The sequence below is a fragment of the Sus scrofa genome, chromosome 5 (genome assembly GCF_000003025.6).
Source record: "Sus scrofa isolate TJ Tabasco breed Duroc chromosome 5, Sscrofa11.1, whole genome shotgun sequence".
In the NCBI taxonomy this organism is placed as follows: Eukaryota; Metazoa; Chordata; class Mammalia; order Artiodactyla; family Suidae; genus Sus; species Sus scrofa.
In genome coordinates this window covers 30,685,229-30,710,694 of record NC_010447.5, presented here as the reverse complement: position 1 = coordinate 30,710,694, position 25,466 = coordinate 30,685,229, and the positions used below count along the sequence as shown (strand labels likewise).

General features: G+C 40.6%; 2 protein-coding genes across 20 annotated transcripts in view; one reads left to right on the top strand and one right to left on the bottom strand.

Moving 5' to 3' along the window:
• GRIP1 (glutamate receptor interacting protein 1) overlaps positions 1-13,677 on the top strand; it is a 478,395-nt gene extending 464,718 nt beyond the window's left edge. For all 18 annotated transcript variants that reach the window (XM_021092908.1, XM_021092918.1, XM_021092914.1 and 15 more), the window contains 2 exons: positions 9,753-9,899; positions 11,882-13,677. In XM_021092908.1, coding sequence (XP_020948567.1) covers positions 9,753-9,899; positions 11,882-12,109 — 375 coding nt within the window. In that variant the 3' untranslated portion in view covers positions 12,110-13,677. The remainder of the gene's footprint in view (positions 1-9,752; positions 9,900-11,881) is intronic.
• Positions 14,207-25,466, bottom strand: part of HELB (DNA helicase B) — a 51,111-nt gene continuing 39,851 nt past the window's right edge. Inside the window, exon 13 of one of the 2 annotated variants that reach the window (XM_013997699.2) lies at positions 14,207-20,062. In XM_013997699.2, the coding sequence (XP_013853153.1) occupies positions 19,961-20,062 (102 nt within the window). In that variant the 3' untranslated portion in view covers positions 14,207-19,960. The remainder of the gene's footprint in view (positions 20,063-25,466) is intronic. The other variant, XM_003126364.4, reaches the window with a different exon arrangement.

Sequence of the window (25,466 nt, the reverse complement as noted above, 5' to 3'; positions counted from 1 at the left end):
TAATATTCCATTGTGTATATGTACCACATCTTCTTGATCCACTCCTCTGTTGATGGACATTTAGGTTGTTTCCATGTCTTGGCTATTGCAAATAGTGCTGCAATGAACATCAGAGTATATGTGTCTTTGCGAGCCATAGTTTTCTCTGGATAGATGCCCAGGAGTGGGATTGCTGGATCAAATGGTAGTTCTGTTTTTAGTTTTTTGAGGAATCTCTGTACTGTTTTCCACAGAGGTTGCACCAATTTACAATCCCACCAACAGTGTAATAGGGTTCCTTTTTCTCCACACCCTCTCCAGCACTTATTGTTTGTAGACTTTAGCCCTTCTGCTCTTGAATGTTTGAAGTTTTTCAGTGAAGTAGCTTTCTCCTAACCAAACTTATTGCAGCAATCATTTCACAATATATGTGTCAAGTCACGATGTGATACATCTTAAACTTATACAGAGCTTTATATATATTATATATTGATAACACTGGGAGAGAATTAATTTTAAAAATAGCTTTCTCCAGGAGTTCCCATCATGGTGCAGTGGAAACAAATCCGACTAGGAACCATGAGGTTGTGGGTTTGATCCCTGGCCTTGCTCAGTGGGTTAAGGATCCAGTGTTGCCATGAGCTGTGGTGTGGGTCACAGCTACATGGCTGTGGCATAGGCCAGCAGCTGTAACTCCAATTTGACCCCTAGCCTGGAAACTTCCATATGCTGTGGGTGCGGCCCTATGAAGCAAAAAAAAAAAAAAAAAAAAAAAGCTTTCTACAATAATCACTCTCCCCACTTCATAGGACAATACTCCTATCCTATGGCCTGAGGCAAAATCATAATTATAGAGGGGCTTAAAATTCTTCTCTGGGAGTTACCTTGTGGCCTAGCGGCTTAAGGATCTAGCATTGTCTGTGCTGTGGCACCAGCTCGATCCCTGGCCTGGGAATTTCTACAGCACACGCCCCCTCAAAATATCCTCTGGGATGAGTATTTATTAAGCAACCATTTGCTAGGTGAAGAGGTAGTGTGCCATGCAAAGATCCAAGCTTTGCAGTCAGAACCACTTGGATTCGAACCATGTCTCTGTTGCTTACTACCTTTTTATCTTGGTCTAACCCTCTCTGAGCTTCCATTGCCCTGTCTGTATGATCTGCTACACACATTTCATGGAGACAGTAGTATCCTGTTTGCTTTTTCATCTACTCACTCGAGTCCCACAGGCCTTATTAAAAAGTCAAGCACCTCCAGCTAAAGAACCCTGCCTCCCACCCCTGCTTAAAGGTAGGGCAGACCTGGCTCCAGTGTCAGAGGTGCTCTCACCCCTCACAACCACACGGTGTCACTATGGAGCTTTGTCCTGCCTGGGCCCCAACCACTCCAGCCACTCTGCGGCTTCCAGCTTTGGTCATTTCTGGCAGGGCCTCCAGGGCCCATGGGAGGTGGGACATGGCCGAACCTCAGAATTAAATCCCTCTCTATTCACTCACACTCATACAGCATATCATGGCCTGTTCTGACCTGCTTCCAAATCGACCACATGGTATGTCAGAACCAGTCGTTTCATTTATTTGATAAAAAGCCCTACTGCATGGCAGGTACCATTTGAGGAGATCTATCGGTGATCAAAACAAAGATCCTTGCCCAACTCAAGACTCTTAGGAGGCCATCTCCCACATGCTCCCCTCAGGGCTCACCAACGAAGACCTCGCCTCCCCTCCAGACGAGTTTTGCTGAGGGGTGGTGGGATACTGTCATTCACGTAGTTTTTTCCCCCATGCATCATCAGGGCGCGTGTCAGATGGGGGGCTGGATTTTGCTAAACTACACATGTGTGCATGCATGCACACACATGCACAAACATGCACACACAATGCCCCTTTTCTATAGTAAAGTAGGACTTTCTACTCTGTTTTTAAAACTGAGTGTCACAAGCGTGATCCTTCCACACATTTCACGTTTTAAAACTTTCTATACACTACCTAATTTAAAATTCTGATCCTTGCTCATCTTGCAGGATTGTTAAGAGGCTTAAGTCAGATATCATCATTGGATGGTAAACGCATGACAGCTGTGCTTTGTTTATTTATGGCTGTGTCTTTTGTTTCCACTGCTATATCCTCAGTCCTTCAAACAGTGCCTGGCACATCGTAGGGTCCAGTGCATGCACGCGCACGCACACACATGCACATTCACATACAGTGATGGATGTGCCTGTAAAGAATGTCATCCCATGGGAGTTCCCACTGTGGCTCAGTGGTAATGCACCTGACTAGTATCCATAAGGAGGCGGGTTCGATCCCTGGCCTTCCTCAGTGGGTTAAGGATCCAGCGTTGCTGTGAGCTTGGTGTAGGTCGCAAACACGGCTCGGATCTGGTGTGGCTGTGGCTGTGGCCAGCAGCTGTTGCTTGGATTCCACCTCTAGCCTGCAAACTTCCATATGCCTCAGGTGCAGCCCTAAAATGCAAAACAAAAAAGGAAAAAAAAAAAAAAAAGGAATGTCATCCCATTAAGTATTAGTTCTCTTGCTTCCTTTTCCAGACTATTTAATAGGCCCTCTGATGTGTGACGTACCATGTAAGACAAGCATCAGCGTGCATAGAGTTGGCAGATTGGCAATTCACAGTGGCGTCTGAGATTCTGCATTTTAACACAGCCTTGAGAGATGTCGATGCTTCTGGGCAGGATCACCTTTAATTAGCAAGACACAGGGTGTTTTTGTTTTTGTTTTTGTTTTTCCTTTTTTCTTAAAGCAAAGGTGGAACACAATTCTGGCCCCTTTCCTTCTAGTTTACTATGGGAAAGAGGCAGGTAGGGGTGAGATGTTGCTAATACCCTATTTCCTAAGTTGTAAGATGCCATTGCCTATAAAACACATCCCGATTTCAGAGAATTTAAAATAGGAAAAAATACATCTTAGCATCTAAGAAATAAGGCAAACGAACACTAGTAGAATATCATGGTTGAGTACCTGGAGTCAGAAAGACAGGGTCCCACCATTCAATACCTTGGTGACCTTGGGCAAGTTACTTAGCCTCTATAAAATTGAATGTCCTCACCACTAATATGGCAAGAACTAAGAGGGCTGCCTGGTGATTAAGATCAACCCAGGCAGCTTGATATTTTAGCTCTCTGTCCAGTGAAATAAAAATCCACAAATGACCACTTTTGTATTTCCTTCAATATTGCATACCTCTCTGAAGTAAGATAACTGGGTGTAAAGAAAATAAACTTGCTCTCTGAGTATTCATCTTCACATTTTGCCCAGTATAGCTCTGAAATTTTTCCCTCTTTTTCAAGAATGTATTATCTGTTAGAATAAATAAACATTCTTAAACAGGTAGAGTTAAAAAGCAATCCCAGGAGTTCCCGTAGTGGCTCAGCAGGTTAAGGACCCCATGTTGTCTCTATAAGGATGTCGGTTTGATCCCTGGCCTTGCTTGCTCAGTGGGTTAAGGATCTGGCATTGCAAGCTGCAGCCTAAGTCGAAGATGCAGCTTAGATCTGGCGTGGCTGTGGCGTAGGCCAGCAGCTGTAGCTCTGATTCGACCCCAAGCCTGAGAACGTCCATATGCCACAGGTGCAGCCATTAAAAGGAAAAAAAAAAAAAAAAACGAAAAACCAAATCATTGCTTGATGTGTGCATCAGGTTTTGTGGAGGGCATCTAGCAAATCTTACTAAAAATAGTGGTCACCTTAAGTGTTAAATGGGTGTGACATGCTGAGTATGTCACCTGGTGTCCAGCACAGTGTGTCTTGGTGAACATCACGTATTAACTACTGTGTTTGCCTCTGGAAAGTAGACTTTTCCTCTCTGTTGTTCACTGCTGTTTCCCAACCCTTGGAATCATGCTTAGAACATGGAGGGACTGAGTACATGTTTTGTGAACATATGAACAATTTGATGACCAGATAAACCTCAGACTGACTCTTGCAGGTGGTCAGGTGGAAGGCCGGGGCTTGGGGGCAGCTTTAGCTGCCAGTGCAGGCTTGAATGCAGAGAGAAGAAACCAGGCCCGCAGCTGAGGTGGGTGAATGCCTTGAATTGCTAAACCAAACCCAGGACAAGGACTGAGAAAGCTGCTTGAGCCAGGCCCCAGAGGAAAATGTTTCTTACAGGAGCACTTCTTTGTATTTTTATTTTTTCACTTTTTAGGGCCATACATGCAGCATATGGAAGTTTCCAGGTTAGGGGTCGAATCGGAGCTGTAACTGCCCATTTATGCCACAACCACGCCAGATCCTTAACCTACTGGGTGGGGACAGGGATTGAATCTGCATCCTCATGGATACTAGTCGGATTCGTTACTGCTAAGCCACAAGGGAAATTCTGACTTTTTTTTTTTTTTTTAATTAAGCTGTAGTTGACTTACGGTATTTCCAGTGTACGGCAAAGTTATATATACTTTTTCAGATTTTTTCCCACTATAGGTTACTACAAGATTTTGAGAAGAGTTCCCTGTGCTGTACAGAAGGTCCTTGTTTATTTTATATGTAATAGTGTGTATCTGTTAATCCCAATTTATCCCTCCCCACTGTTCTCCTTTGGTAACCATAAGTTTGTTTTCTATGTCTGTGAATCTATTTTTGTTTTCTAAATAAGTTCATTGGAGTCCCTACTGTGGCAGAGTGAATTAAGAATATGACTGTAGCAGCTCTGGTCGCTGCAGAAGCATGGGTTCAATCCCTGGCTCAGTGCAGTGGGTTAAAGGATCCAGCATTGCTGCAGTTGCAGCATAGATTGCAGCTGAGGCTCAGATTTAATCCCTGGCCCAGGAACCTTCATATGCCATGGGTGTGGCCATGAAAAAAAATGAGTTAATTTGTATCTTTTTTTTAGATTCTACATATAAGCAATCATATGATATTTATCTTTGACTTACTTAGTATGATAATCTCTAGGTCCATCCGTGTTGCTGCAAATGACATTATCCCATGTCTTATGGCTTAGTAGTATTCCATTGTGTGTATATATGTGTGTTTGTGTGTGTGTGTGAAATGTTAGTGAATATTTAGGTTGCCTCTCTGTTTTGGCTGTTGTAAGTAGTGCTGCAGTGAACTTTGGGGTAGAGTTTCTCTGTATGTCTTCTTTGTCTTCTTTGGAGAAATGTCTGTTTAGCTCTTTTGAACGTTTTTTGATTGGGTTTTTGTTTTTGTTTTTTTTTTTTTTCTTTTTGCGGCTGCACCTGCAGCACATGGAAGTTCCCAGGCTAGGGATCAAATCAGAGCTGCAGCTGTGGGCCTACACTGCAGCCACGACAATGCCAGATCCAAGCTGCATCTGCAGCCTATGCCACAGCTCGCAGCAACACCAGATCCTTAATCCACTGAGAAATGCCAGGGATTGAACCCGCATCTTCATGGACACTATGTCAGGTTCTTAACTCGCTAAGCCACAATAGGAACTCATGTTTTGTTTTGTTTTTTAATATAAAGCTGCATGAGATGTTTGTGTGTTTTGGAGATTAATGCCTGTCAGTCACATCATTTACAAATATTTTCTCCCATTCTAGAGGTTATCTTTTTGTTTTGTTTGTTGCTATGTAAAAGCTTTTTAAAAATTTTATTGGAGTAAAGTTGATTTACAATGTTGTGTTAGTTTCAGGTGTACAGCAGAATAATTCAGTTATATATATGTATCCATTCTTTTTCAGATTTCTCTTCCCATATAGATTATTACACAATATTGAGTAGAGTTCTCTGTGCGGTACAGTAGGTCTTTGTTGGTTTCTATGTTATATATAGTAGTGTGTATGTTAATCCCAAACTCCTAATTTATCCGAGTCTCCTACATTTCCCATTGGTAACCATAAATTTGTTTTTGAAATCTGTGAGTCTGTTTCTGTTTTGTAAATGAGTTCATTTGTATCATTTTTTATTAGATTCCACATATAAGGGATATCATATCCTATTTGTCTTTCACCTACTTCACTTAGTATGATAATCTGTATATCCATCCATGTTGCTGCAAATGGCATTATTTCATTCCGTTTTCATGGCTGAGTAATGTTCTGTTGTACTTCTGTACCACATTTTTATCTACATCTCTTTCAATGGATGGACATTTAGGTTGCTTCCATGTCTTGGCTATTGTAAATGAACACTGTAATGAACATTGGGGTGCATGTATCTTTTCAAATTATGGTTTTCTCTGGATATGTGCCCAGGAGTAGTATTGCTAGATCATCTGGTAGTTCTGTTTTTCATTTTTTAAGGAACCACCATACCATTCTTCATAGGAATTATATGAATTTATATTGCCACCCGCAGTGTAGGAAGGTTTGCTTTTCTCCACTTCCTCTCCAGCCTTTATTGTTTGTAGACTTTTTGATGATGGTCATTTTGACAGTTGTATGGTAATAACTCAATGTAGTTTTGATTTACACTTTCCAGTAATTAGAGCTGTTGAGCATCTTTTCATGTGCTTTTTTGGCCATCTGTTATGTCTTCTTTGGAGAAATGTCTATATAGGTCTTCTGGCCATTTTTTTTTTATTAGGCTATTTGGGCTTTTTGGATTGAGAGCTGTATGAGCTGTTTGCAGATTTTGGAGATTAATCCCTTGTCATTCACTTTATTTGCAAATATTTTCTCCCATTCCGTGGGTTGTCTTTTCATTTTGTTTATGGCTTCTTTTGCTGTATAAATGCTTTTAAATTTAATTATGTCCTATTTGTTTATTTTTGTTTCTATTTTCATTAATCTAGGAGGTGGATCCAAAAAGATACTGCTGAGATTTATGTCAGAGCATTCTGCCTATGTTTTCCTCTAAGAGTTTTATAGTACCTAGCCTGATATTAATACATTTTGAATTTATTTTTGTATATGGTGTAAGAGAATATTCTAATTTCATTCTTTTTACACATGGCTGTCCAGCTTTCCCAGAACCACTTATTAAAGACATTGTATTTTCTCCATTGTATATTCTTGCCTCCTTGTTGCAGATTAATTAACCATAAGTGTGTGGGTTTATTTCTGGGCTTTCAGTATCCTAGGTCCATTGACCTATGTGTCTGTCTTTGTGCCCGTACCATGCCATTTTGATGGCTGTAGCTTGGTAGTGTTGTCTGAAGTGTGATTCCTACAGCTCTCTTCTTTCTCAAAAGTTGTCTGGGCCATTCGAAATCTTTTGTGTTTCCATACAAATTAAAATATTTTTCATTCCAGTTCTGTGAAAAAAGGTCATTTGTAGTTTGATAGGGATTGCATTGAGTTTATAGATTGCCTTGGGTAGTGTGGTCATTTTAACCATATTGATTCTTTAAATCCTATTACACTTTCTATCTATTGGTATTGCCTTCAATTTCTTTCATCAGTGTCTTATGGTTTTTAGAGTACAGGTCTTTTGACTCTTTAGGTAGGTTTATTCTACAGGTATTTTATTCTTTTTGATGTGATAGTAGATGGGATTATTTCCTAAATGTGTCTGTTTTTATATAGATAGATAGATAGAGTTCTTTCTTTTTTTGCTTTTTGGGGCCATATCCACAGTATATGAAGTTCCCAGGCCAGGGATCCAACTGGAGCTGCAGCTGCCAGTCTATGCTGCAGCTCACAACACTGGATCCTTAACCCAGGGATTGAACTCATGTTCTCATGGATACTAGTCAATTTCATTACTCCTGAGCCACAACAGGAACTCCTAAATTTCTTTTTGATAGTCCATTGTTGATGTATATAAATGCAACAGATTTCCATATATTAGTTTTGTATCCTGCAACTTTACCAGATTCATTGATGAGCTCTAGTAGTTTTCTGGTGGTGCCTTTAGAATTTTCTAGGTAAAGTATAATGTCATCTTCAAACAGTGATAGTTTTACTTCTTCCTTTCCCATTTACATTCCTTTTATTTGATTTTCTTTCTGATTGCCATGGCTAGGACTTACAAAGCTATGTTGAATAAAAGTGGCAAAAGGGCTGTCTTTGTCTTACTCCTAATCTTGGAATGCTTTCCACTTTTCACCATTGAGTATGATATTAACTGTGTGTTATCACGTATGGCCCTTATTATGTTGAGATACATTCCATCTCTGCCCACTTTCTGAAGAGTTTTTATCATAAATGGGTGTTGAATTTTATCAAAAGCTTTTTCTGCATCTAGAGATTATCCTATGATTTTATTCAATTCAATTTATGTAGTATATCATATTGATTGATTTATGAATATTGAAAAATCCTTTCATCCCTGAGATAGATCCCACTTGATCATGGTATATGATCCTTTAAATGGATTGTTGGAGTCAGTTTGCTAGTATTTTGTTGAGGATTTTTGCATCTTATGTTCCATCAGTGATATTGGCCTGTAGTTTTTTTTGTGTGTGATATCTTTGTGTGGTTTTGGTATCAGAGTGATGGTGGCCTCATAGAATGAGTTTGGAAGTGTCTCCAAAACTCAGACTGTTGCCCACCCACAGCAGATGAAGCCAGATCTTGGGGTTGGTAGCATAGTCCTGGCAGACAGAGTTGGTTCCTGGAGTCCTGCTACAGAACCCAGGATTTCTAGAGTTCATTTCAGATTGTTGGTGTGGAGAAGGCTGGTTCCTGATACAGCTGGGTATGGAGTCAGTGGTGTCCTCTTGGCCTCCTAGTGGGCAGGGCAAGGGCCCAGATGGTCCCAGGGTAGGGTCTAACCTGTGTTCCAGGGTCTTAGTTTTCTGATTCTAGTGTCTGCCTCTGGTGGATGAGGCTGGTCTGGAGGCTTGTTCAGTCTTCCTGGTGGGAGGGGCCGGTGCCTCTCCACTGTCTTGGAGCTGTGTCTTGGGCCTCAGGTGGGCTGGGCCATGCCTTGGAGCACATCTAGAGGTAGCTGTGGGCTCAGTAATTCTTTAGGCAGTCTGCCTGCTGATGGATAGGGCTGTGTCCCTGCCCAGTTAGTTGTTTGATCTGAGGTGTCCCAGCTGTGAAGTCTTCAGGCTGTTTGGTGGGGCCAGGTCTTGGCACTAATGATCCAGTGTCTAAGAAGCCAGGAGTATTCATATGGCTGAATATTCCCCAGTATGGCTGCTGCCAGTGTCTTTGTCCCCAGGGTGAGTCACATCTGCCCAGGGGCACAGGATTGATTATATTGCAAGTTTATCCCTCCTACCCTCTTACTGTATAGGCACTCCTTCTTAATGCCTTTCATTGTAGTCTTTCCTGGTAGGTTCCAGTCTTTTTCAATGATGGTTGTTCTGCAGATAGTTCTGATTTTGATGTGCTCATGAGAGGAGGTGAGCTCAGGGTCCTTCTACTCCACCATCTTGGCCGCTCTCTCTTTTAGGTCATTTTTTGCCCATAGCACTGAAGCATGGATTGGGGTACCAAAGCAAATAAAATGATGGATTTCCTGGCACTTGCTCAAAGGCAGAGGATACACTGAGCACTGTACCCAGCACAGCACCAGGCAGTGGGCAGGAAGGAAAGGCCCTTGGCTTAGTTCTGATAACCAGCTGCAAAGGGCTAACCCTGGCTTCTCCCAGAACCTGGGGGTGGCTCCAGAACAGAGAAGTCTGCCTGCCCAGGGGAAATATCACCTATATACACTTAATGACAAACAAAATCCAGAAGGCTTCTGCATGTTTCCTCCTTTTCCAGCTCTAGGTGGGACTTTACTAATTCCAAGGATGTCCTTGGAGAATGGAAAAAGCTTCCGGGTTGGGGGGAGCTACCTAAACTATTACAAGTCATTGTGTTACTAAAATGAGTTTGAAAGGATGGTTTATCAGGGTTTCACAAGTAGAAGTCCTCAACCTACCTAAATGTCCCCTTCCCATTTTCTCACTTTCCAGGTGACCCTGTACAAGGGTTCGGAAATGGAGGACTTTGGGTTCAGTGTAGCAGACGGCTTGTTGGAGAAGGGAGTATATGTCAAAAATATTCGCCCAGCTGGGCCAGGAGATCTTGGTGGCTTGAAGCCCTACGACAGGCTCTTACAGGTAAGACCACATATCAAATTTTAATTAACTCTCAACTTAAACTCTTATTTGACCAATGCGCACCCATCCTCCTTTGCCTCAAGACTAGATTAGAGGTCCCTCCTATAGAGGATAGCAACTTTTTCTTTTGGTAGAATTTACCAGTTACTGAAACAGCCTGTTTCCCCGTATATATTCCCAAGCAGATTCTAAACTTCGTGAGAACTGGGTTAGCATCTTATTCTCCCACTTCCCATTATACAGGTTTGATATCTCAATATCTCACAAATTTCTAAAGTCCCAAAGCTGAACCTTGTTTAGTTAATGGAGAACTGTTGTGGTCAGGTATAGTTTCATTGAGGAAAGCAAATTCCTGATCGTATGTACGGTTTTGGGGAAGAGCATTTTGCAGGAAGAAGAGAGGGTTGACATCGGCCTTCAAAGTGTTCAGATGGGATGAGTCTGTCCCCAAACAGTTGACTTTCAAAGCACAAGGCTGCACTGATTAGTTGGTTTTTAGACATGTGTTCACTGAAGCAAGTTGTCATTGATCAAATGGATAATTTAAAACCAATTCTGGTGGCCCTTTTTTGCTATGGCGGTAGACAAAATAGTCTTGTCCTAAGAATATAGGACACTTTTATTTTTCATAGATACTCTGGTATTTGCTAAATAAATAACTATGGACAAGTTACTTGACCTCTGTATCTTCCTAATCTATAAACTGGAGCTGCATCTAGTTTCATGGACAATAAGCCTATAAAAGTAGAGTGAACTCAGGGTGTGAAGGGCCTTGGATGCCAGGATAAAGCTCTTGGACTTTATTCTGGAGGTATATTAATTTCTTGAGCAGCATAGTAGACATAGTTTGCAATTTAGAAGGACAAGACAATAATATCATAGGTGGACTGGCACAGGGTACAGAAGGAGAGGATGGATCAAGGGAAAGGAGTCCAGGTGAGTAAGGGTAAGATACCTGAACCAGACGTGGATCTTTAACACCTTCAGTACATCCTGGTAGAGCAGTCTGAGAGGCAGTTGGCATCTGTTGCTCAGGAGAGATAATTAGAGCCAGAGCTAAAGACTTGGCATACTGAAAGCATGGATTCAGATAGTTGCCTATGATGGATGTATAGTGAAAAAGAGAAGAGAACCAAAGATAGAATTCCAAGAAAAATAAAATCTAAAAGGACAGGAGGTAATGAAGGCAGGGAAGGAGTGAAAGCAAGTGGTTAAAATGGTATGTGGGTCAAAACAAAGTGGTGTCATAAGATCCAAGGAGTTTTAAGGATGAGCAGGTGTCAGGAGTGGCTCTCAAGCAAGGCCAAAGGGGATGAAAATTTGAGACACCATTCCTGTGCCTGCCAATTGGGGTCATTTATACAATATAAGGGTCCAGTCCCAGACCTGAGAAGATTGTGGAGAGAATGGAAAGTTAAGGAATGGAAGCAGCATGCAGATGACTTTAAAAACTGTGGGTAGAAGATGAAGACACATATAAGCTGAGGAGGAGGTGGGCTCACAGCTGAGAGAGCTATTTCCATATCATAGTCAAGAACCTGGGCTTTGGAATCAGCCAGGCTGCCTAATCACATCCTTGCCGGCACATTTACCAACATCCGAGCTGGACCACTTCCTGACTGCTGAGTAAAGGCAAATCTCTTAACCACGTTGTGCCTCACTTTCCTCACCTGTAAATTGGGGATGTGATAGTCGATACTTGGAACACCTCTGTCATGAGTAAGGCAATCTGCTCAGCATGCCGATGTCGGGGGTGTGCCTGTTCCCTGCTCACAAGGGCCTTACGATTTAAAAGCAGAGAGTAAGGAAGCTGATACCCACATTCTAGTGTGGTCGGGGCAGAGATCGACCTCTCTGCTCACGATGCTGGTTTAAGCACTTTCAGAACTCTCATCAACCTGTTACATCTGAAATATTACTCTCGGTTTTGGAAATTACCTTACGTTTGAAATCATTGAAAATGATGCTTTTTGGCCTTTCAGGTTAATCACGTCCGAACAAGAGACTTCGACTGCTGCCTTGTTGTGCCCCTCATAGCAGAATCTGGTAACAAGCTGGACCTGGTAATTAGCAGAAATCCACTGGCTTCACAGAAGTCCACAGAACAGACTCTACCGGGAGGAGAATGGAGTGAACAGAACAGTGCTTTTTTCCAACAGCCTAGCCATGGTGGTAATTTGGAGATACGAGAACCCACTAATACATTATAGCAATGCTTTTTATAAAGCAGGACAAAAGACAATATCTACATGGTGCTAAAAAAAAAAATCCCTTTAAGATTTCTGTGCCATTTGATGCACAGATAATCACGTGGCATTAACTGCAAGCACAGGGGTCTTTTAAATCTCATGGCTCATGTTCACGTCCCTTTTCAAGTTGAAGAGGTTTCTTTGTTGACGATCACTAAGGTATATGACAGGCAATCCCCTGCCAAGCTCAAGGGTACAGAAAAAAACAAACAAAAAACAGGCAGGCCACCCCCTCTCCACAATTAACATCAGAGAAAGTTTTGTACAAGTTCATCTTCCTATTCCTTTTTAAAAAAGAATGTCTGTTTGAAAATATTCTCGATGATAATTTCCTTAATTCACTCTGAAATCAGTTTCTTACTATGAAGTCATTCATGCAAGAAGTTAACCATCAAGGCTTTTCATAAAACTGGCTCTACTAGGAGAACTGGTTTGGTGAACTGCTGGGACTGCTGCTATGGGAGGGGGACAGGTATAAAATTATCTTACAATGTTTCAGCAAGATGCACGTAGGAGACCATGATAGGTGGTGGTAAATGTTTTTGCCCAAGTATAGGAATGATTTTAACTAAGATGTATGCTATTCCCTATGCAACAAATTATCAAACAGGATATGTCTTGTGACCTGTTTTTTTCTTTTAAGGACACATTTTAATAGCTAAAAAAAAAAAAATCTCTGATAATGAAATAGGGTGTTTAGTAACACTGAGAATTAGTTATTTTTAAAATTCAAGACTAAGCATTTAAGAGAATGAAGAGTCTATTAAAATGAGGTTTATCTTATGGATAGGCAACTCAAACGCATACTGCTTGACATGTTTTGAAAACTGGTTCTATTGAGGGGTGTATAGCACATGTACTTAAAAATGACACTGGACTGTCTTTTGTTCTGAGCCATGCCACCGAAATTGTAAATACATTTTCCACAAAATGCATTGCCAATTATTACCATCCCTCAAAGCAATAAATTGTGACAGTTGCTTTTCATGTTTGTTAGCAACTGTTTTCATTTGTTCAGCTATTTTGAATAGTTACACTAATAACTGTTATTTGGTGAATATAAAAAAAAAATAGATCTGTATATTGACTGTAGAATCTCCATACTGAAACAGTTATTTTCCAAACATTTTTATTTTGGTCAATAATTCAAACAACTGCTTAGGTAAAGCATTTGAACACTGTGTCCTTTGTTTAAGGAAAAAGTTCACCTTTCTTTTTGTGCGAAGAAATATATTATTTCAATCACATTTCAGAACCGCCAGGGTGAGAAAGTATAAAGCAGAATCATGTTAAGAAAAAAAAGGATCATGAGTCACTTAAATATGTATTTTTATTTGTAACAAACAAGTATTAAACTGTAAAGTATTTTTGTACAAATTTAATACTTTAATAGCATGGTATTTATCGTCTATGTATGGTTTTGGGGAATTCAAAATTGTTGCAAATATTTGTATGGAAAAAAAAACCCTCTACCAAATGGAATAAACAAACAGTGATTTTAAAAAGCCAAAAAAAAAAAAAAAAAAAAAGACACTTTGTGTGTGTGCATGCTTTGAATATATGTTAGTGTTCTAGATTGAGCCCTACACAATAGTTATGGTTATATACTTTTCTAAAGAGGAAAGGTTTTTGCCATAAACTTGAAAAACAGTATGGAAGAGCATATGTTTTGAAATTTGATCTGGGTTTGAATTCCAGTTCTGATACTCACTGGTGGCACGAAATTTACTTACTGCGAATCGGTTTCCCCACTTATAATACTGACGGTCATGTCTACATTCTAGGAGTTTAACGAGGACAGTTGTGACACATGTGAAAGTGCTAAAACAGAAGAATTTCCAGGACTAATGATATGTTTATATAAAAAGCTTAATCTTACCTAAAGGATCACATCTGCCCTCAGAGAACATTACATGTATTCTATAAAATGTCTACAAACTATTAAAATGTATAAAATTTTAATCAAGCTATCTTAAAAAACTATACCTTATAGTCCCAACATTTTCATGTTTGCAGATTGTCTTACAGGCTTTTCAAAATTCACAGGAACAAGGCAGGAGGATGTCCATTCTTGCCACTTTTATTTAACTGTACTGCAGGTTCTAGCCAGGGCAGTATGACAATAAAGTGAAATAAAAGGCATCTAGATTGTAAAGGAAGTAAAACAAACTCTATCTGCAGATGATATCTTGCATATACAAAATCCTAAGGAATACACTAAAAACCTATTAAAACTTACAAATGTTTAGCAAGGTTGCAAGATCAACATATAAAAGTCAACTGTATTTCTATACTGTAGTAATGAACAAATCCAAAATTAAAACAATTATATTCTCGTAGGATCAAAAATTATTTAGGATTAATAAGACTACAGAGAAGGTTTGGAAGATGGAAGAGTAGAACCAGCTTTACAACAAATGTTAAAGGATTTTCTCTAAGTGCAAAATAAAAGGCCACAACTAGAAACAAAATTACAAAATGAAAAAGTTCAATGGTAAAAGCAAACATACAGTAAAGGTAGGCAATCATCCACACACAAAACTGATAGGGAGGTGAAAAGACAAAAGTAGAAAAATCATCTGTAGCCACAATAAGCAGTTAAGAGATACACAAAACAATTAGATGAAAAATAGATCAAAGTAATTGTGAGGGGAGGAGAGTACAAATGCATTTGAAATTAGGAGATCAGCCACTTAAAAAAACTATAATAGATAATACACACAAAAAAGGAAAAGGAATTCAAACGTGACACTAAAGATTGTTATCAAATCACAAGAGAACAAAAGAGAAAAAGACTACAAAAACACATCCAAAACAATTAACGAAATGGCAGTAAGAATATACATATTGCCAATTACCTTGAATGTAAATGGACTAAATTGCTCCATCCAAAAGACAGAGACTGGCTGAATGGATACAAAAACAAGACCTGTATTACATCCTGCCTACAAGAGACTCATTTCAGAGCTACAGACACATACAGACTGAAAGCGAGCAGATGGAAAAAGGTACTCCATGGAAATGGAAATCAAAAGAGCCAGAGTAGCAATACTTACCTCAGGCAAAATAGACTAAATAAAGACTGTTACAAGAGACAAAGGACACCACCACATAATGATCAATGCATCAATCCAAGAAGATATAACAATTGCAAATATATATACACCCACATAGCAGCACCTCAATATAGAAGATAAATACTAAGACTTAAAAGGAGAAATCGACGGTAACAAAATAGTAGGGGACTTTTAACACTTCACTTACATCAATGGACTGATCATCTACACAGAAAAAACCAATAAGGAATCACAGGTCTTAAATGAGACATTAGATGGGAGTTCCCGTTGTGGCTCAATGGTTAACAGATCCGACTAGGACCCATGAGGTTGTGGGTTCAATCCCTGGCCCTGCTCAGTGGGTTAAGGATCCAGCGTTGCCGTGAACTGTGGTGTAGGTTGCAGACGTGGCTCAGATCCCGCGTTGCTATGGCTCTGGTGTAGGCTGGCAACTACAGCTCTGATTAGACCCCTATCTCCATATGCTGCAGGTGTGGCCCTAGAAAAAAAAAAGACACCCCCCCCCAAAAAAAAAGACATTAGAGCAAATGGACGTTTATAGAGCATTCCATATGAAAGCACCAGAATACACCTTCCTTTCAAGTGCACGTAGAACATTCTCAAGGATAGATCACATGCCAGGCCACAAGATGAGCCTTGGTAAATTAAACTGAAATCAAGCAAGCACCTTTTTTGACCACAACACTGTAAGACCAGAAATCAATTACAAGGAGAAAAAAATTGCAAAAACCACAAACACATAGAGACTAAACAATATTCTACCAAATATCTAGTGGATCACTGAAGAAATCAAAGAGGAAATAAAAAAATACCTAGAGACAAATGAAAACAAAAACACAATAATCCAAAAGCTATAGGATGCAGCAAAAGCAGTTCTAAGAGTGAAGTTTACTTCAAGAAACAAAAATTCCAAATAAAGAACCCAATCTTACACCTAAAGCAATAGAGAAAGAACAACAAAACCCAAAGTTAGTAGAGGGAAGGAAATCAAAGATCAGAGCAGAAATAAATTGAAATAGAGATTAAAAAAAATAGGAAAATTCAATGAGACTAAAAGCTGGTTCTTTGAAAAGATAAAACAATTTTAGCTAGACTCATGAAGGAAAAAGGGGAGAGGGCCCAAACCAATTAAAATCAGAAACAAAAAAGGAGAAATCACAACTGGCACTACAAAAATACAAAGGATCACAAGACCATCCATGAACAACTATATGCCAATGAAATGGAAACCTAAAAGAAATGGATAAATTCTTAGAAAGGTACAATCTCCCAAGGCTGAATCAGGAAGAAAGAGAAATATGAACAGACCAATTATCAGTACTGAAATTGAATCCATAATTTAAAAACTCCCAACAGGAGTTCCCGTCATGGCTCAGTGGTTAACAAATCTGACTAGGAACCATGAGGTTGCGATCAATCCCTGACCTTGCTCAGTGGGTTAAGGATCCGGCATTGCCGTGAGCTGTGGTGTAGGTCGCAGACACGCGGCTCAGATCTGGCATTGCTGTGGCTCTGGCATAGGCCGGTGGCTACAGCTCTGATTAGACCCCTAGCCTGGGAACCTCCATATGCCGCAGAAGCGGCCCTAGAAATGGCAAAAAGATGAATAAAAAAATAAAATAAAATAATACAATACAATAAAATCTCCCAACGAGCAAAATTCCAGGACCAGATGGCTTCATAGGTAAAGTCTACCAAACATTTAAGGAAGAATTAACACCCATCCTTCTAAAATAGCCCAAAAAATTTGCAAAGGAAGGAACACTTCCACATTCATTCTATGAGGCCATCACCCTGATACCAAAACTAGACAAAGACACCATAAAAAAGAGAAAATTAGAGGCCAATATCACTGATGAACATAGATGCAAAAATCCTCAACAAAATACCAGCAAACTGACTCCAACAATATATTAAAAGGATCAAACAACCATGATAAGTGGGATCCTAAAATTCATATGGAAATGCAAGAGATGTATAATAGCCAAAAAATATTGAGAGGAATAAACTGAAGGACTCACATTTCTTGATTTCACACCTGCAAAGCTACCAAAGACCCATGGTGCTGGCATAGGATTGATGTATGGATCAATGGAATAGATGGAGAATCCGGGAATAAACCCTCACACTTAACAATCAGTGGATTTTTGACAATGAGGTCAAGACAATTCAATGGGGAAAGAAAAATCTCTTCGAGAAATGTAACTGGAACAACTGGATATCCACATGCAAAAGAATCAAGTTGGGCCCCAACCTCACCATATAAAAATTAACTCAAAATCAATCAAAGAGCTAAATATAAGACCTAAAACTGTATAATTCTTGGAAGAAAATGAGTGTGTCTTCATGACTCTGGATAAGCAACGGTTTCTTAGATATAGCACCAAAAGCACAGCAACAATAACAAAAATACATACATTGTCACAATTAAAAATGTGTTCTTCAAAGGACCCCATAAAAAGAGTAAAAATACAGTTGATAAAGTTGGAAAAAAATTTACAAATAATGTTTCTAATAAGAGATTTGTAGGTAGAATATATAAAGAGCACATATTTGATAAAAAATAACCACTTTTTAAGGATCTGAATATACATTTCTCTGAAGAACACATACAAATGGCCAATAAGCACATGAAAAGATGATCAACATCATTAGGCATTAAGAGAAATGTAAAGAAAAACCATATTGATATGTCACTTCATACCCACTAGGATGGCCATACTTTAAAAGTTAGTAATAACAAGTGTTAGACAGAATGGAGAAACTGGAGCCCTCATACACTGCTGGTGTAAATACAAAATGGTACAGGTGATTTGGAAAACAGTCTAGCAGTTCCTCAAAGGTTAAACATAGTTACCCTATGATCCAGCAATTCTACTCCTAGGTATACGCCTAAAAGAATGAAAATATATACCCACACAAAAACTTGTACACAGATATCATAACAACATTAGTTACGACAGCCCCAAAGTGGAAACAACCCAAATGTCCATCAACTGATGCATGGATAAATTCAAAGTACCATAAATGGAATACTTGGTAATAAAAAGAGGTAGAGGCCTTTTGCCTCCCTGCACTACTGAAGGCAAGATGGGTCACCAGCAGCTCAACTGGAGCCACCTACAAGAATTTAGCCAAGGTTCCTGATCATACCACATCAGCTCAAACCAGCATGTTCTGACCTGGAAATACCACTTCAATATAAGCTGCCAGTTTCTCCACAAGTACACCAAGGATATAGGCCTCATCAAGTTGGACAGAGTGGTCCTTCTTGGATGGATTATCCAAGACATCTATCCAATAAAAGATATAATGCTAGCTTTTTGCACTTTTTTTTTTGGTCTTTTGTCTTTTTTTTTTAGGGCTGCACCCATGGCACATGGAGGATCCCAGACTAGGGGTCTAATAGGAGCTGTAGCTGCCGGCCTACACCAGAGCCACAGCAACGAGGGATCCAAGCCGCGTCTGCAACCTACAACACAGCTCACGGCAATGCCGGATCCTTAACCCACTGAGCGAGACCAAGGGTTGAACCCACAGCCTCATGGTTCCTAGTCAGATTCGTTTCCGCTGCACCACAGTGGGAACTCCACATAATTTTTTAGACTCTTTTAAAAAAGAGAGGTGAAACACTGTGACATGCTACAACATGGATGAAGTCTGAAAACATGTTAAGTCAAAGAAGTCAGTACCAAGGGATCATATGTTGTATGATTCCATTTCTATGAAATGTCTGGAATAGGCAAGTCAAGAGAGACAAAGAGTAGCAGCTCTAAGAATGAAGGGGATAAAGGGATTAGAGCTAAGAGTTACAGGACAATAAAAATGTTCTAAAATCAACTGTGGCATTGGTTGCACAACTCTGTGAATTTAATAAAAGCCACTCAACTGTGTAAATGGGTGTGAATTATATCTCAGTGAGGCTGTTTTTAAGGCAGGAGGATAACAGGTATATTTTTTCCTAATCTTTTCTTTTACCAATAATAATAAGTAAAACTCTCAAAAAAATAAATTACTCTTAAAGAAAAAAAAATTCCAATGTAGAATATCTTCAAAACTATGTACTCTCATAAGAAATGATAATTATATGACATGATAGACAGGCTAGGTAATGCTACAGCAGTAATTATATTGCAATATAGAAGTAATGAATCAACATGATGCACACCTTAAACTTACACAGTGTTACGTGTCAATTACAACTCAAATTAATAAAAACAAAAACAAAAAAGGATGAGCTTCCAACTCAGATGGAACTTCCAGGAAAATGAACCAGATGCAGTGGGCCCAGGCAGCAGGGACAGAGCAGGTGGCAGCCTTGTGAGATGACCACTTTGCAAAAGATACAATGTCCTAGAATATGTCAATAATTTAAGAGCTGCAGCTCAGTTTATCTTTACCGTTGCTTCAACCCATTGGCAAAGATCATCCGCAATGCTGATGGAAGTTAATAAGGCATTATTCTAAAAACTTTTAAAATACAGAGTTTTAAAAATATATATATATATTTTTTTCCCTTCACTTATGAACAGTGCTACCAGTTCTCATGAGGACACACATCAAAATCATGAAGGTTTTCTTTGATGAAATAAATTTAAAACATCTGCTCACAAAAACGCCTTAAAACTCCAGTTAATAGACATCCTCTTTTGTCTTGATCCTCTGAAGCTATGATGTTCATTTTGTGTTGGACGGTAAAAAAAGAGACAATTATTTTAAGCTATCTGAAATAAAATTAAGTTTCTTGATTAGTTTTGGGTTTGAAAAGTTGCCTGGGCGTTAAGCTATTTAGTCTCAAATTCTGAAGCTTGGAAGATACTTGTGGAGATTCTTCCACCTGTTGGAACAACAAAAATAAGTTAATTGGGTAAAAATGTAGTCAGTCCACCCTGTGTACTTCTCTTCCCTCTGACCGCTTCTCAGAAGACATCACACATTTCCCCCAGGCCTTGAAAGTCTTGAGCAGACCACGGCAATCAGCTGTCATCTTTGTGGAACTGTGTCTGCTTTTGCTCACCGTGGTAACCCTGGTACCCAACTCTGGTATGGAGAAGTGACTCTTTGCCGAATGAGTACATGCATCTCATATCTAAAGGTGTGGAAGGGTTCACTACATAATTTGGCAACCCAGTGCGCTATTAAAATGTGGACCTCTTGTTCAAAATTTAAGAACTTCTGGGGTTCCCTTCATGGCTCAGTGGTTAACAAACTTGACTAGTAACCATGAGGTTGCGGGTTCAATCCCTGGCCTTGCTTTGTGGGTTAAGGATCCAGCATTGCCATGGGCTGTAGTGTAGGTCGCAGACACAGCTCCGATTTGACCCCTAGCCTGGCAACCTCCGTATGCTGCAGGTGCAGCCCTGAAAAGACAAAAAAATAAAATTAAAAAATTAAGAACTTCAAGTTTGGCAACCAGAGAACATTGAAACAATGTGGGTTCCTTCTAAGCACAAAGCCTTGTATGACTGCCCGGGAGGCATGTTCATGACACCGACCATAGGTGTGGTTAAGATGAAACCCTGCAAGTACACCCAATGTACACTTGATACTGTTAGTGATTCCCAAGCACCCGTCAGCAGACCAGTACAGTCATGAGGAAGAAGTGCCACTATAGGGAAAGAGAAAAATAAACATAACTCAATCATTCACCATGCTAAATCTATTCAATTTAGAGGACTGTGATGGTTAATTGCATGTGTCTAACTTGGCTAAGCCATCATATCCCCATATTTGGTCAAATACTGTTCTAGAAATTTCTATGAAGGTATTTTTTTAGATGAGATTAACATTTAAATCAGTAGACTATGAGTAAAGTGGATTACCCTTCATAAAGGGGGTGAGCTTCATCCAATCAACTGAAAACCTTAACTGAAAAAGACCGACCGCCCCACAGGAAGGAATTTTGCCAGGAGACTGCCTTCCAGGGACTTGAAATGCCACATCAACTCTTCTCTGGGTCTCCTATCTGCCAGCCTACCTGCAGATTTTGTTTGTTTGGTGGGCGGGGGGGGGGGGGGGGCGGGGGCCGGGTACCCACAGCATGCAGAAGTTCCAGGGCCAGGGATGGAACCCGAGCCACAGCAGTGACAGCACTGCATCCTTAACCCACTAGGCCATCAGGAAACTCCAACTTTTGCACTCATCACCAGCCCTCGCAAAGGCATGAGCCAACTCCTTAAAATAAATCCAGAGAGATAGGTCAGATAGATAAACAGACTAGATAGATAGATAGACAGACAGACAGACAGACAGAGACAGACCGAGGCACACCTTATTGGTTCTGTGGTTCTGTTTCTCTAGGGAACCGAGTAATACAAGGACTATCTTTATTCAAGGACTATATGATGATGTGCTTCCCAGCTTTTTTTTGTGGGTGTGTGAAAAATGTCATTTTCTTCAAAAAATTCTAGAAATCACTGCTTATATATATCAATTTTAGCAATATTTTACACATTTTTATTTAAAAGGTCACTTGGGGGGAGTTCCCACTGTGGCTCAATGGGTTAAGAATCCAACTAGCGGGAGTTCCTGTCGTGACGCAGTGGAAACCAATCTGACTAGGAACCATGAGGACGCGGGTTCGATCCCTGGCCTCGCTCAGTGGGTTGAGGATCCGGCATTGCCGTGAGCTGTGGTGTAGGTCGAAGACACAGCTGGGATCCTGCGTGGCTGTGGCTGTGGTGTAGGCCAGCGGCTGTAGCTCTGGTTTGATCCCTAGCCTGGGAACCTCCATATGCCAAGGGTGCGGCCCTAAAAAAAAAAGCAAAAAAAAAAAAAATCCAACTAGTATCCATGAGGACTTGGCTTCAATCCCTGGCCTCACTCAGTGAGTTAAGGATCCAGCATTGCCGTGAACTGTGGTGTAGGTAGAAGATGTGGCTTGGATCTGGCATGGCTCTGGCGGCTCTGGCTCTGGCGTAGGCTGGCGGCTACAGCTTCGATTAGACCCCTAGCCTGGGAACCTCCATATGTTGCAGGTGTGGCCCTAAAAAAGACAAAAAGACAAAAAAAAAAAAAAAGAAGAAAAAGAAAAAGAAAAAAATCAAGTCAACATTTTCTTTGGGAATATTTTTTTTCAAAACCCAAAGCTATTAATCAATGGAAAAGCAACGCTGTTATCTAGGAGGAAGGGGGTGCTCAGGTATTTCAGGCATTGGTGTCTGTAAAATTTGAATACTGATTTGGCTCTTGTGTAGCAAAGTGCATGTGAAGGATGGGTTTGTGGACAGCCTTTGTCATTGAATCTGATCTTTTACAAACGACACATCTCAATGTACCTAAAGTCTAGGGAACATGGAAGTCCCTAATTTAGCAGTCCTAAAGCTCCGCATTCTAGTGTCTTCATTTCTAGGGATTCTTATAAATGTCACATACTTTTGGCAAACCATGTGAGAAAACTTATCCTCTTGAGTTAGAGAACTTTGCTCATGCTGCTGCCATTCTGCAGTGCTACCAGCCAGCACTGGGCAGCCCTGACTACCACTCTTTGTGTTCATGGACCTCCTGTGATATTAACCTCCACTGCAGCTTAAAAGCTTTGGAAAGTTCAAAACTGAAGATGAATTAATGCCGCCAATTTTCTTTGTACCAGCACATAAACCGTAATCTCCCCATCCCATGTTGGTGCTAAGAAAAAAAAAAAAAAAAAGACACTTATAGAAAAAGTTTCTTCCTTGGAACTGCCTTTCTTTTCTGCTCCAGGTCAAGAGCCTGATTTATCCCACGGTCTTTGCAAGAGGTAACACTTAAAAAAAAAAAAAAAAAAATTTGGCTGATGGAAATTCCATATCAAAGAGCTGCTCTGGAATACAGAATGAAACAGAAGCAGCAGTGATGCCACTACTTTGAAGAAGAAGAAAAAAAAAAAAAAAAAAAAGGAAAAACTTTCTTCTGTTATGTCCACTTTTATCACTTTTCCCAAAAAACTTGTCCCTTGGCCTCTTCTCCCAGTGCTGGTTAATGGGTCCCGGAACCACCCAGATGGCCAAGCCAGAAACCTAGAAATCATCCTCAGACTCGACTCAATATATAACTGCCCGTTATGTCCACTGACGACCCTTCAGCATCTCTACTGTCTGACTTCAGAGCCTAATCATTTTGCCCAACCTGCTGAAATAATCTATTTGCTAAGAACTCATCCCCTCGTCTCCCTGACCATAATCCACTGAACTGCAAGGTCACCTTCGCCAATTTCAATTCACAGCACCTTAAAAATGCCTCGAGTGCTCTTCATCACAATCAGAAGAACACGCAATCTCTTTGGAAGAGCCTTTGTCTATTTCCCAACTCTCACAGTGTCCTCAACTCAGCCTCTCATTTGCAGGCCATGCTCCATCCACACTGTTCCATATTCGTAGTTGCCTAATATGCCTAATAGTGCCCTTTGTTGGAACTTTTTAAGGTCTTACACCCCCGAGGGGTCATAATAGAAGTATTCTCCCTTTAGAATTCAGCCTGGTAAAGGCAGGTTGCACACTAGCGCTTTCTCCGCTGGGCTCCCATGGCAGCCCCCGCTTAGCCTTATTACCACCTCAAAAGCCTTTTAAAGACTCATCCTTAGCAAGTCTGCTGCTGGCCCATAAAGCAAGTCTTAAACTTGCATCAGGAATACAGCTGTGGATAATTTATAATCCCACCCTTTTTATACAAAAGCGTTATTACCAACTTGGATCATCTAACTCATAAAACTAGGAAACAAATAACTTTGGATTTTTGGCTGTGCCCACAGCACACGGACATTCCTGGGCGGGATCGAACCCATGCCACAGCATTGACAATACCAGATCCTCAATCCACTCAGCAACAAGGGAACGCCTAGATTATTTCTGAAAACCAAAATAGGTCTCAAGAGAAGTTTGCTTCCCTTATAAGCCTTCAAAAGGATCTTTTGCTGCCTCTAAAAGCGCTTCTCAAAGGAATTCTTAAAGCAATGGGGCACAGCAAGAATGAGGATGACTTTTGAGCATGAACATGAAAGAACACCACATTGGAGGGGTTTGGGGGATTTTTTAAGGCTTCACAGCCATACTCTGGACTCATACTTTAATCACTACGTATTTAAAAAAAAAAAAAAAAAAAAAAAAAAGACAAAAAAGGAGTTCCCGTCGTGGCGCAGTGGTTAACGAATCCGACTAGGAACCATGACGTTGCGGGTTCGGTCCCTGCCCTTGCTCAGTGGGTTAACGATCCGGCGTTGCCATGAGCTGTGGTGTAGGTTGCAGACGCGGCTCGGATCCCGCGTTGCTGTGGCTCTGGCGTAGGCCGGTGGCTACAGCTCCGATTCGACCCCTAGCCTGGGAACCTCCATATGCCGAGGGAGCGGCCCAAGAAATAGCAACGACAACAACAACAACAACAACAACAAAAAGACTACGTATTTTTGAACTATTTACATGCGATCAACAATTGTGTGATAAACTAGTCCTCAAGAAGCTTCATGTACAGCGTCAAACAGCTGCTGCAAGCGCCGTACAGAGGCAAGGTGTGCTGCCCTCCCACTTCAGGAACAAACAGAAACTAACTGGATTCTAGCAGGAAAAGAGAAAGGACGAGAGGGGGCAATCAGCTGAGAAGTAATTCACCTTCCCTCTATTAAACACAACTGCAGCTGTTCTCTTCTAGGCTCAGTGGAAGATGGATTCCCCCATTTCCCAGTCCTATCTAAGGGAAATCCCTCAAATGTATGCTCTCGATTTCCCCCATCTCACCCTCTTTGGAATGCCATTCCTACAATCATCCCCCTCTCTGAATCATGCATGTCTACATTTTCCAATTTGTAGGCAACTACAAATATGCAACAGTGTGGATGGAGCATGGCGTGCAAAGGAGCGGCTGAGCTGAGGACAACTGTGAGAGGTGGGAAACAGACAAAGGCTCTTCCAAAGAGATCGTGTGTGCTTCTGATGGCGATGAAGAGCACTCGAGGCATTTTTAAGGTGCGGTGAATTGAAATTGAAGGTGACTTTGCAGTTCAGGACCGATACCCTAGGATGCTTTAATGTACCCATCCAAAAAATCAATAAATCCTTCCTTGATCACAAGTTCTCCATTTATAGGCAACCCTCTCTCTCCGCTTCTTTCCATAGCAACCTTCTTCAAGAACTCTTGCCTCCACTGCTTCTTCTGCTCTCTCACCTCCTGGCCTCTAACAGTCTACTCTACGAAGCCTTTTGTCTCCTCCTCACCACCCTAGCCTTCCATCTCTCTCTCATACTTTTTTTCAGTCTCCTTGGCCCGTTCCT